The sequence below is a fragment of the Eimeria tenella genome, genomic scaffold, assembly GCF_000499545.2.
Source record: "Eimeria tenella Houghton genomic scaffold, Eth_scaff24, whole genome shotgun sequence".
NCBI classification, from domain to species: domain Eukaryota; phylum Apicomplexa; class Conoidasida; order Eucoccidiorida; family Eimeriidae; genus Eimeria; species Eimeria tenella.
The window spans coordinates 69,163-81,935 of NW_013542262.1; the positions used below are offsets into that span (position 1 = coordinate 69,163).

At 40.8% G+C, this 12,773-nt stretch overlaps 3 protein-coding genes across 3 annotated transcripts; 2 read left to right on the forward strand and 1 right to left on the reverse strand.

Moving 5' to 3' along the window:
* Positions 1 to 667: 667 nt before the first annotated feature.
* ETH_00003605 (uncharacterized protein) lies at positions 668 to 2,890 on the reverse strand (the record flags this gene model as incomplete). Its single annotated transcript, XM_013374938.1, has 1 exon — positions 668 to 2,890. The coding sequence occupies one exon, from the start codon at positions 2,888 to 2,890 to the stop codon at positions 668 to 670; it is 2,223 nt and encodes a 740-aa protein (XP_013230392.1).
* Positions 2,891 to 4,549: 1,659 nt separating this feature from the next.
* Positions 4,550 to 8,162, forward strand: ETH_00003610 (uncharacterized protein; the record flags this gene model as incomplete). The annotated part of the gene is made up of 4 exons (XM_013374939.1): positions 4,550 to 4,632; positions 6,160 to 6,268; positions 6,904 to 7,029; positions 7,830 to 8,162. The coding sequence occupies 4 exons, from the start codon at positions 4,550 to 4,552 to the stop codon at positions 8,160 to 8,162; spliced, it is 651 nt and encodes a 216-aa protein (XP_013230393.1).
* Positions 8,163 to 9,577: 1,415 nt separating this feature from the next.
* On the forward strand, positions 9,578 to 10,351 carry ETH_00003615 (uncharacterized protein; the record flags this gene model as incomplete). Its single annotated transcript, XM_013374940.1, has 1 exon — positions 9,578 to 10,351. One exon carries the CDS (start codon positions 9,578 to 9,580, stop codon positions 10,349 to 10,351), a length of 774 nt encoding a protein of 257 aa, XP_013230394.1.
* Positions 10,352 to 12,773: the final 2,422 nt, after the last annotated feature.

Genomic DNA, 12,773 nt, shown 5'->3' on the forward strand with positions numbered 1-12,773 from the left:
TATATATATATATTTGAATAAATAGCTTTTCTAGATTTTGTAATTTTTAATAATAATAATAATAAATGCATATATATATATCTAAATAAATAAGTAAATATATATATATATCTATAGATCTATACTATATTTTATTTTAAAAAATGCATTTCTTTACACCTTGTGCTATTTCTAAATGAATATAGGCCTTCTTCTGTTTTACTGTCTTTCTTATTAATTTAATTTAAATTTAAATTAAATCAAATTAAATTGCATCAAATTTTAATTCTTATTTATTTATCTTTTCTCTTTATCTTCTTTTCCCTGCTGCGAATCAGCAGATTGAAGAAGGTGGAAATGGTAAACAAATTAACAAACTAATAATTAATTAATTAATCAAATAATAAAAAAAATAAATAAATAAAAGAAATAATAAACAATAAATGAATAAAATAATAAAAACTAAGTAATAAATAAATAAATACATGACATTTCATATGGATAAATAAATAGACAGAGAGAGAATAGAGTAATTACCTCCGCTGAACTGACTTCTCCACTTTTTAATTTCTTTTTTGAATTTATTTCTAAAGTTCATTTGAATGCAATTAAATGCAATTAAATGCAACTAACTGAACTTTAGAAATAAATAAATGCATTTAAATGCATTTAAATGCATTTAATTGTTTTAATTTTCTTTTTTGAATTTCTTTTGGCGATGCAAAAAGAAAGAAATCCAAAAAGAAGTTTCTTCGGGGCCGAGCGAAAGGGCGGGGGCCTCCCCCGAGGTGTACGTACACCGCCGCTGCGCGCTGCTGTGGGGCCCCACAGCAGCAGCAGCAGCAGCAGCAGCAGCGGGGAGGGGGGCTTGCTTTGAGGGCTTTGCTGCTGCAAAGGAGACAAAAAGGGACAGCGGAAATGGAGCTTCAGCAGCGGCAAGAAGCAAAGAGACACACGAACTGTTCTTGCTGCCGTTTTGCTGCTCCCCGCCTTCCTCTCGTCTTCCCGCTGCTGCTGCTGTTGCTGCTGCTGCTGCGGTGCTTCCCGCCGCTGCTGCTGTTGCTGCTGCTGCTGCTGCTGCAGTATTTGCTGGTGCTGCTGCTGCAGTAGCTGCTGCTGCTGTTGCTGCAGTAGCTGTTGGCGCTGCTGCTGCTGCAGCGTCTGCTGCTGCTGCTGCTGCAGTGTCTGCTGCTGCTGCTGCAGTCTCTGCTGCTGCTGCTGCTGCAGTGAAGGGCTGCGGCAGCAGCAGCCACGCAGTTGTGTCTGCTGCTTCTGGCTGTTTCGAATCTTGTGTCTCTTTTGCATTTTCGATTTCTTTAATTTCATTTTTATTTTTAATTTCTTCCATTTCTTTTTTATTTTTATTTTCTTTTTCTTCTTTTTTCTCCTTAAGGGCCTCAGCAGCAGCAACAGAAAGCGCCAGCAGCCACAATTTATATCTTTTTCTTTTATTTAACTTTTCTGATCTTTTCCCCTTTTTGATTTTATTGATTTTATTGATTTTATTTATTTTATTTATTTTATTATTTATTTTATTTGTCTCCTTTTCCTCCATTTGCTGTGCCCGCCGCAAAAGAGAAGAAAACCACAAATAAAATGGAGACAGAAACAGCAGCAGCAAATGATGGCCAGCAGCAGCAGCAGCAGCAGCAGGGGGAGCAGCAGCAGCAGCTGCAGCAGGCAGCAGCAGCAGGTTGTTTTCCTGCCTCCTTTCCACTGCAGCAAGAGCATTCCTCAGCAGCAAATGGGGCGCCGCAAAGTCCACCAAAGCAACAAAAGCCTTAAAAGGAGGCGCAGCAGCAGCAGCAGCAGCAGCAGCAGCAGCAGCGCCGCCCAGCAGCAAGCGAGAGAAGGCCCAGAAGCAAAGCTGCAGCAAAAGAGACAAATCCAAATCCAACTGCTGCAGCAAAGCAAACAGCTCCAGCTCATCGTACAGAACAGCCCCACCAAATAATTTGCTGCTGCTGCTGCTGCTGCTGTTGTCGCTGTTGCTGCTGCTGCTGCTGTTGTCGCTGCTGCTGCTGCTCTTGTGGCCAGTGCTGCTACCGCAGCTGCTGTGATCACTGTTGCTGCAGCAGCAGCTGCCGCCATAGTCGCTGCGTCTGTTGCTGCTGCTGCTGCTGCTGCCGCGCAGCAGCAGGTCCAAGAGCGTTGCTGCTGCTGACGTTTGGGGCTGGACGCGCGCTGCGTCTCTGCAGATTTGCTGCATGCAGAAAGCAGCAAGAGGTTTGTCGAAAATTAATTTAAAATTATTTTTCAGATTTGCTGCAGCAGCAAAACACCCGAACTTGTCGCAGCAGGCCTCCCAGCTGTACGTACACCTCAGCGCCACACACGGAGACACCCCACACCCCAAACTGCAGCTCTCACGTTGTTGCTGCTGCTGCAGTAGCTGCTGCTGCTGCTGCTGCAGCAGATGCTGCTGCTGCTGCTGCAGTACCATTTGCTGCTGCAGTGGCTGCTGCTGCTGCATCATCTCCTGTTGCTGCAGTGCCTGTTGCTGCTGCGGTACCTGTTGCTGCTGCACCATCTGCTGCTGCTGCATCCTGTGCTGCTGCTGCATCGCCTGCTGCTGCTGGTTTTCCTGATCCGCAGCAGCAGCAGCAGCAGCAGCACTTGTCAAAAGGAGCTTTTCTTTGTTCTTTTTGGCTTTAATTAATTTGTTTTTCGTGACTTCTTTAGCAGCAAAAGCAGCAAGCAGCGCATGCAGCAAATGGGAAGAAGGCCCTCGTTTTGCTGCTTCGGATTTGTCCCCTTTTGTCTCCTTTTTCGAATCTCCAAAATTAAAAATAAATTTCAATTTTTGATTTTCCACTTTTTGCGAAAAGTCGCGCGCGCAGCAGCTGTCCATACACCCCAGCCCGCCCTCGGGTGTATAGGCACCTCTACGCTCCGCCGCTTTCTTTTCCATTTTCCGAAACTTCGAAAACAAATAAACAATTCTTTTAATTGTTTTGATTTAATAATTATTTATAATTATTATATTTCATTAATCTTAAATTGTTTTGTTTTATTTAGTCCTTTTAATTCAGTCTTTGCTTCCACCCGGCTGCTCCCGCCAAACAAAAAAATTGGACGTTGTTGAAGAAGTGCTGCTGCTGCTGCTGCTTCTCCTGCTGCAGCAGCAGCAGTAGCAGCTGCTGCTGCTGCTGCTGTGGCTGCGCACTGCTCGAGCACTCCTGGGAACACGAAACCGTCCCTGCTGCAGCTGCTGCTGTTGCTGCTGTTGTTGCAGCAGCTGCTGTTGCTGCAGCAGCAGCAGCAGCTGCTGCTGCTGCTGGTACACTCGGCTTGAGCACTCCTGATGGGAATATGAAATGGCTGCTGCTGCTGTTGCTGCTGCTGTTGTTGTTGCTGCTGCTGCCGTTGCTCCTGCGGATGCCTCTGCTGCTGCTGCTGCTGCTGCTGCCCTCAACCGTGCTGGTTCTGCTCTGACTGCTTTGCCATTTTGCTGCTGCTGCTGCTGCTGCTGCTACTCGCCAGGCACACGCTGCATTGGGTGCCTGAGCCGCCTCTGCTGCTGCTGCTGCTGCTATTGCTGCTGCTGCTGCTGCCTTAGCTGCTGTCTTTGGAACTTATAATTCAGTTGTTTCGCTTTGCTGTCAAGACACTGGAGGAGGGAGGGAATTACCAGTTTGGTTCTCTTCTCATTTTCATATTATTATTTTATATCTTATTCTATATTTTATTTCTTTATTTCTCATTTATTTGTTTATTTGTTGTTTGCCTTTTAAATTTAATTCTTCTCCTCTTATTTCCTCTTTATTTTTTCTGTGCTGCAGTGCCTGGGGGCGCTGCCGAAGCATGCAGCCCTAAACCCTAAACCCTAAACCCTAAACCCTAAACTTTAAACCCTAAACCCTAAACCCTGAACCCTAGACGTTAGCCCTCGGGATATATTGTTAGACATAATCCCGAAAGTGTTAAATGACACTTTGATGCTTTAATTCAAAATTTCTGTTCGCGAAGCACAATAATAACCTGCTGCTGCTGCTGCTGCTGCTGCTGTGCTGCTGCTGCTGCTGGTGTCGCCTGCATGCAGCCTTGGCAGCAGCAGCAGCAGCAGGTTGCACTGATTGTTTGTGATAAGTGAATTTGCGAAAATATAAAATTCAGAAGAGTAAAACTGAATTTCATTCTCTTTCTTTTTGCGTTTTGAGCTTTCGCGCATGCGGCGCGAGCTGTACGTACACCCCAACACCACAGCGAGCGGCGAGCTAGCGTTTCTTTCGGATTTTGGAATTTAATCCATTAATTGAAATTCTTTCCTTTTTCATTTTCATTTTTATTCTTTTTCTTCTTTTTCTTCTCCAATTCAACCCCAGAATCGCGCCCGGGGGCCCCTCCTTCGTGCAGGAGGCAGCTCCTAAGGTTTAGGGGTTTAGGGTTTAGGGTTTAGGGTTTGGGGCTTGAAGGCCAGGCTTTTCCGCTTGGGGCTCCCAATCCAGGTTCTAGGCTCTAGGAGCTCAGGACTCAGGGCCCTAGGGTTTAGGGTTTACGGGTTAGGGTTTAAGGTTTAGGGTTTAGGGCTTGGGGTTTAGGGATTAGGGTTTAGGGTTTAGGGTTTAAGATGACCTCCCGCAGCCGCCTGTTGAACGAAATAAAAGAGGCGGCGAGACAAAGCAAAGATGGAGATGTTATTTTAATGCCGGAGTGAGTTTAAATAAATAAATAAATAAATAAATAAATGAACAAACAAATAAATAAATAAATAAATAAATGAATCAGTAGTAAATGAATAAATAAATGAATAAACTAATTAATTAATTAATTAATTAATTAATTAATTAATTAATTAATTAATTAATTAATTAAAACAAAATCATTTTCGAATTTCAAAAAATAAAATTAATTCGGGCCAGCCCCTAATTGCATTCGTTACAAATCAGTTAATCAGTTATCTTTTATTTATTTATTCTTGTTTATTTATTAATTAATTATATTATTTTATTTATTTAGTTGTTGTAATTTATTAATTTATTTATTATTGATTTATTTATTTATTATTTGTAATAAATAAATAATTTGCACTCAAGTTTGCCATTTTCTTCTCTTCAGTTTTCAACTTTTCCTTTTTTGATGATTTTCTTTATTTCTTTTTAAACATTATTTATTCGTGTGTTTATTTATTTCTTTATCCTTATGTATTCATTTTTATTATTATTTATCTATTATTTATATATTTATTTATTTATATATTTATTTATATATTTATTTATTTATTTATTTATTTATTATTTATTTATATATTTGCAGCGAAGAAAGTATTCATGAGTGGAAGGCGCTCATCAAAGGGCCCCGGGGCTCTCCTTACGAGGTAATTTAAATAAACAAACTAAATTAAATTAAATTAAATTAAATTAAATAATTAATTAAATTACAATAAATAAATAATAAATAGTAATAAATGGAAATAATAGTTGTGGGAGTTAAAACGAAAGAGAAATCTTTTTTTTCATTTTCTTTTTTCTGCCATTTTTTGGAATTTTTATTTTTATTATTATTATTTACCTTGATTTATACTTTTATTTTCTTTCTTATTTATTTATTTGCCATTTAATAGATAAATTAATTAAAACAAATAATTAGTTAGTGAAACTAATTAACTAATTAACTAATTAGCGAATTAATTGATAAAACTAATTAATTAAGGGTTTATTAATTAATTGTTCAAACTAATTAATTAATCAAATAATCAATTAATCAATTAATTAATTAAACTAATTAATTAATTAATTAACTGAACTAATTAAATATTATATAATTAATTAATTAATTAATTAACTGAACTAATTAAATATTATATAGTTAATTAATTAATTAATTAAACTACTTAATTAAACTAATTAATTAATTGGTTATTTAATTAATTAGTTAGTTAAACTAATTAATTAACTAATTAATTAATTAAACTAATTAATTAATTAATTAGTTGATTAATTATCAAATTATTTAATTAATTACAAATTTCGCGAAGTGAAAATAATGAAAAAACCAAAAAGCCCCACAACTTCCCTCCGCATTAAAAAGCCATTTATTCATTTGCCTCCACTCCTTTAACTATTTATTTATTTATTTATTATTTATTTATTGTTTATTATTTATTTATTTATTTATTTATTGTTTATTATTTATTTATTTATTTGTTTGTTTATTTATTTATTTATTTATTTTTATTAGGGAGGAACTTTTAATTTGGATTTGCGCTGTTCTCCTTCTTACCCTTTATCGCCTCCGAGTGTATCTTTTGCGACGAAGTGTTTTCACCCAAATGTGGATTTTAAAGAAGGTAATTTCTTTCTTTTTCGTTCGTTTCGGGTCCTTTTTCGCTCCTTTTTCTTCCATTTTGATCGCTTTTAATTTTTTCAATCCTCTTTATTCTTTTTCTTCTTTTTGGTTTCTTTTTGTTCCAGAAAACAAAAGTTTTCGGCACTTTTTTGCTTTTTTTGGACTTTTTTTCGTTTTTTTGCCAAAAAGCACTTTGCTATTCTTCCAAAGTTACTTTCTATTCTTTTGTTTTTCTTTTCATTCATTCTATTCTTTTACTTCTTTTATTATTTCTTTTATTATTTCTTTTTTTTCTTTTATTATTTCTTTTATTTCTTTTATTATTATTTCCTTTATTTCTTTTTATTCTTTTAATCCTTTCAATTCTTTTATTTCTTTTATTTCTTTTAATTCTTCTATTTTTATATTTTAAAGTTCTTTTTAATTTTCAAATGCTTCCAAATTCCTGGATTTTGTTTTTCCTATTTTGGCCTCTTTGTGATTTTCTCTTTTAACAATTCTTAATCTTTTCTTTTTCGACCATTTTTGCTCCTTTTTGTCCCGTTTTTTTTGCAACTAGCATTTGGAGTGTTGGCGGATTTGAATCTGCGCTCAAAACCCTGATTTAGGGTTTAGATATCCTCCATTTTGGCGCAGGAAACATATGTTTGGACATTTTGCGGGACTCCTGGACCCCCGCCTGGTCCCTCCACTTCGTCTGCCTCGCCATCGCGGCTCTTCTCGACTCCCCAAATGCAGAAAGCCCCCTCAACTGCGACGCAGGTAGGGTTTAGGGTTTAGGGTTTAGGGTTTAGGGTTTTCAAGGGTTTTGGAGGGCTTTTAGGAGGGTTCAAAGGGGGGGTTAGAGGGGTTTGAAGGGGCTCTGAAGAGGAGTTCAAAACGGCGTTTAAACGAGGGTTTTAGGGGCAGGAGGCTCATCTGCGACGCAGGTAGGGTTTAGGGTTTAGGGTTTAGGGTTTCCAAGGGTTTTGGAGGGGTTTTAAAGGGGTTTAGAGGGGGCTTTAGGAGGGTTTGAAGGGATTTCTTTAGAGGGGCTTTAAAGGGGGTTTAAGCGAGGGTTTTAGGGTGCAGGGGGCTCAACTGCGACGCAGGTAGGGTTTAGGGTTTAGGGTTTAGAGTTTAGGGTTTAGGGTTTAGGGTGCTTAGGGGTTTTGGAGGGTTCTTGAGACGTTTCAAAAGGGTTTAAAGAAAGGGTTTAGAGGGGTCTGAAGAGGGGTTTTAAAGAAGGGTTTAAAGCGGGGGTTTAGGAGACATAACTGCGATGCAGGTAGGGTTTAGGATTTAGGGTTTAGGGTTTAGGGTTTTAAGGGGTTTTTGAGGGTTTTAGAGGCGTTTAAAGAAGGGTCTAGAGAAGGGTTTCAGGCTTTGAAGGGGGTTTAAAGAGGGGTTTAAATGGGGGTTTTAAATTATTTTATTTATTTATTTTTATTTATTTGTCTATTTACTTATTTATTTATTTATTTTTATTTGAAGGCAATTTGATTCGCCAAGGGGACATGAGAGGCTTCAGGTCGATGGCCCGAATGTACACACACGAATATGCCATGGGCAGCAAATAGCAGCAGCAGCAGCAGCAGCAGCAGCAAGAGCAGCAGCAGCAGCAGCTGGAGCAAGAGCAGCGGCTGCAGCAGGATGAGCTGCAAGAAAGGCAGCAACAGCTGCAGCAGCTGCAGCAGGATGAGCTGCAAGAAAGGCAGCAACAGCTGCAGCAGCTGCAGCGGTTGCAGCAGCAGCAGCAGCAGCAGGATGAGCTGCAAGAAGAGCAGCGGGGGAGGCAGCTGCTGCAGCAGCAGCAGCAGCAGTTGCAGCAGCAGGATGAGCTGCAAGAAATGCAGCAGCAGCTACAGATGCAGCGGCTGCTGCTGCTGCAGCAAGATGAGCTGCAAGAAAGGTAGCAGCAGCTACAACAGCAGCTGCACTCAGCAGCAGCAGCTGCTGCTGCAGCAACGGCAGCAGCAGCTGCAGCAACAGCTGCAGGAAAACCTGCAGCAGCTGCTGCAGCAGAATCGAATGGCTGCTTCTCAGGAACCGCAACAATATAGAAATCATTTCTGCATTTTTATTTCTTGATTTACTTTTTATTTTTTGTTATTATTTTTTTGCCTTTTTGCCTCAAGAGAGTATTTTGTAAACCAAAAGATATTAATTCAGCAGCAACAGCAGCAGCAGCAATGGTAGCAGCAGCAGCAATGGTAGCAGCAGCAATACTCGTAGCAGCAGCAGCAATAGTAGTAGAAGCAGCAACAAGGTTGACAGCGCCACCAGCAACAGTAGCAATAGTAGCAGCAACAGCAGCAATAAGAGAAGCAGCAGCAGCAGCAAGAGCAGCAGCAGCAGGAAGAGTGGCAGCAGAAGCAGCTGCAATGTAGCAGCAGCAGAGAGAGCCACAGCAGCAACGGCAACAAGATTCATAGCAGCAGGAGCAGCAGGAGCAGCAGCAGCAATAGCAGCAGCAGCAGCGACTGCTGCGGCAGCAACAGCAACAGCAGCAGCAACAGCAGCAGCAACAACGAATGCACACAAATCCAGCAGCAATGATCAGATCTCTTGTTCGTTTGTAGTTTGAGCTATTTATTTCTAATTAATTAATTTAAGTTATTTGTTTATTAATTGTTTATTCATTTGTTTGCTGTTTCTTTTTGTTTCTTTCGTTTAGTTTTGCATACGTAACCGAACGAGGGTTTAGGGTTTAGGGTTTAGGGTTTAGAGGCGACTACTAAAGCCGAATTCATTTTTTGAATTTTCTTTTTGTTTTAATTGCTGGAAAAACAAAAAATAATAAAAAGCATCGAAACGATAAGCAACAATTAAGCTGCTGCAGCTGCTGCTGCATGCAGGAGCAGCAGCAGCAGCAGCAGCAGCAGCAAAAGCAGCAGCTGATCATCTGTAACTCTTTTTGAAACGCGGAATAAACCAAAGGAAACTAAATAATTATAATTTTAATTTAACTTTTAATCTTTTATTTTATTTTATTTATTTCTTTCATTTCATTTTTCCGTTTGCAGAAACGAGCTGCTGAGGTGTATGTACACCCCGCGCCCCCGCCAGCTGTCCGCGTCGCCGCGCGAAGCCGAAGGCGAATATGACAATAAATTGAAGTTTTAAATGAATAAATAAGTTAAAAATAATAAATAATTAAATTTTAAATGAAAAGAATAGCAATGAATTACAAAACTTTTATGTTCCCGCCTTCTTTTGTCGCGACAGCTCGTACCACTCAAACCCTAAACCCTAAACCCTAAACCCTATACCCTAAACCCTTGGCCAGCAGCAGCAAATCGAAACAGATATTTTTGTGCCTAGACATCTCATGGCTCTCCCTCGTGCTTTTGCCCTTGCTTGCATCTTCCCCGTCCAAAAGGCTACAGCAGCAGCAGCAGCAGCAGCAGCAGCAGCAGCAGCAGCAAGAACAGCAGCAACGACTGCAGCAACAGCGACAGCAGCAACAACAGCAGCGAGATCGGCAGCTTTCAGCAGCAGCAAAATATGCAGTAGCCAGGCTGCCCGCTGCGCGGAGCAGCAGCAAGAACAGCAGCAGCAGCGCGACCGCAACCAGCAGCAGCAGCAGCAGCAAGATCAGCAGCAACAGCAGCACCAGCAGCAGCAGCCCACAGTGGAGCAGCTGCTGCAAGCTGTGCAGCTGTACCGAGCAATACAGCGGCAGCACCGGCGGCTGCTGCTGCCCCTGTCTGCTGCTGCAGTTCGCTTTGCAAACAAATTTGCTGCTGCTGAATTCAGGGCAAACGCAGCAGCAGCAGCAGCGGCCATCCGCAGCAGCAGCAGCAGCGCCGCAGCGGAGGTTGAGCAGCAGCAAGCAGCAGCAGCAGCAGCACAAGTGCCCCCATCAAGCGCCACGCAGGAACACCAGCAGCAGCAGCAGCAGCAGCAGCAGCATTCTTTTGCTTCTTTTGGGATGTTTTTAAAAGAGTGGCGCAGCTATTTAGCAGCAGCAGAAGCAGCAGCAGCAGCACGCGGGCTGTCTAGACAGCTGAAGCCCTCGCTGCTGCAGCAGCTGACGCAGCAGCAGCGGGAAAGTTTGGGACTTTTAAAAAAAGCAATTTTGCAAAACAAATCAAAAACTTAATTCTTTTATTAATTAATTTAAATAAATTAAAATTCTATTTCATTTATTTTAATTAAATCAAAATTCCATTTTTTCATTTATTTTTCTTTTGCTGCTGTCGCCAGCTGCAGCAGCTGAACTCCAGCCCTTATTTGTTCCTTCTTAGCCTGCCATGTTACTTGCTTTGCTGCTGCTGCTGCTGCTGCTGCTCGTGCTGCTGCTGCTAGTGCGGCTGTTGCTGCTGGTCCTTTTGCTGCTGCTGCTAGTGCTGCTGTTGCTGCTGTTGCTGTTGCTGCTGCTGTTGCTGCTAGCGCTATTGCTGCGAGTACTGTTGCTGTTTCTAGCGCTGCTGCAGCTGCACTAGGGTGCTGCAGCAGCAGCAGCAGCTGCTGCAGCTGCACTAGGGTGCTGCAGCAGCAGCAGCAGCTGCTGCAGCAGCTGCTGCTGTTCCTGAAGAAGCAAGTATGGGAATAGAATAAGTAAAAATAAAAAGAAACGAATAAATAAAATATTAAAAATAAATAATCAAAATAAATAATTAAAATAAATAATTAAAAGTAAATTTGTTTTTAATCTGCGGGGCCCAAATAAGTTATTTTGACAGTCGGCCTGAAACGCACACGAGGTGTACGTACAGCCGAAATCAGCGGGAAAGAAACCAACAACTAATTAATTCAAAGCAGCAGAAGCAGCAGCAGCAGCAGCAGCAGCTGCTGCTGCTGCTGCGGAAGAAGCGGGAGGGCGCGGGGCGTCCCGTGCATCACTGAAAGTCCCAACAACAGCAATAGCAGCAGCAGTAGCAGCAGCAGCAGCAACAGCACCACCACGATCATCATCAGCAGCAGCAGCTGCAGCAGCAGCAACAGCACCACCACAACCAGCAGCAGCACAGCAGCAGCACTACTTCAAAACCAGCAGCAGCAGCAGCAGCAGCAGCGCTGCCTCCAAAACCAGCAGCAGCAGCAGCAGCAGCAGCAGCACCTGAAGAGTCCCTGGGTGTCTGCTTGGAGTTTAACTTTGATTTTGGAAAAGACAGAAATTAAATTCTGTTTAAATTTTAATTCTCCTTTAATTCCGTCGAACTCCAACCCCCCCGGAGATGTAAATATCACTCCTGAATTAAATAAAAAATAATTAAATCAATTAAATTAATTAAATTATTTAATTAAACTAAGGTCAACTAAATTAAATATGATTTAATGAACTTATTGATTAGACTGAATTAATTAAAATGAATTGCGAAATAAATAATTAAAAGGAGTTGAAAGGCTGCAAACTCGAAATTAAACAGAGAAGCAAATGTTACTTCTGGAATTGAAATTTAATTAAAATAAATAAAAATTGATAAATTAAAAGGAATATAACAAATAAAACAAAATAAAATAAAAAGATAAATAAGAGAAATGGAACAAACAAAATAAATTAAAGGAAGTGAAACAATAAAAAGAAGCAAAAGAAAATAAAGAAAAACAGAAGGAAAAAAGAGAAAATAAAAGCAAAACAAACGAAATACAAAGAAATGGAAGAAATAAAAAAATAAAAGAAATAAAAGAAATAAAGAAAAATAAAAGAGATAAAGAAAAAAAAGAAATAAAAGAATAAAGATGATAAAACAAATAAAACAAATAAAAGGAATAGAAAGAAACGAAAAAAAATAAAAAGAAATAAAACTAAAAGAAATAAAACTAAAAGAAAACAAATGGCCTTTCGAGGAAAAGCTATTCGAAACCGATCCAAAACAAGCAAACGAACTAAACCAAATAAACCAATTAAATCAAAATTAAATTAATTAAACAAACAAATAAATAAACAAACAAATAATAGATAAATAATAAATAAATAAATAAAAAGTAAATAAAACTCACCCTCGAGGCCAAACTCGGGTACGTACACCCGAGCGCCGTTGCGGCTGACTTTGGTGACGAGAGCTTTTGTCACTTTTTCTTTTTTATTTAAAAAATATAAAAACACAAAATAATTAATGGAGTCTCGCGCGGCTTGCTGCGCCTGCCGCTGCCGCAAATTCAGCAAGTCCACCTGCGCAGAAAGCTGCGGCAGCAGCAGCAGCAGCAGCGCAGCAGCAGCAGCAGCAGCGCAGCAGCAGCAGCAGCGCAGCAGCAGCAGCGCAGCAGCAGCAGCAGCAGCGCAGCAGCAGCAGCGGCGGCGACGAAGGAAAAACGGGCGTTTGCGCCGGGGAATGGTGGCCCTGCTGGGGGCCTGCTTGGAGGTGGCCGAGGGTTTAGGGTTTGGGGCTGCGTCGAGGGTTTAGGGTTTAGGGTTTAGGGTTTACGGCCTTGGGATCCGCGAGGGTTTGCGGCAGCGGCTCCAGCTGCAGCGCAGCAGCAACAAGGCGGTGCACCAAAACATCTGCGTAGCGCCGAATGGGCGAAGTGAAGTGCGTGTACAAGTCCTCAGCCAACCCGTAGTGGTACCTGCTGCTGCT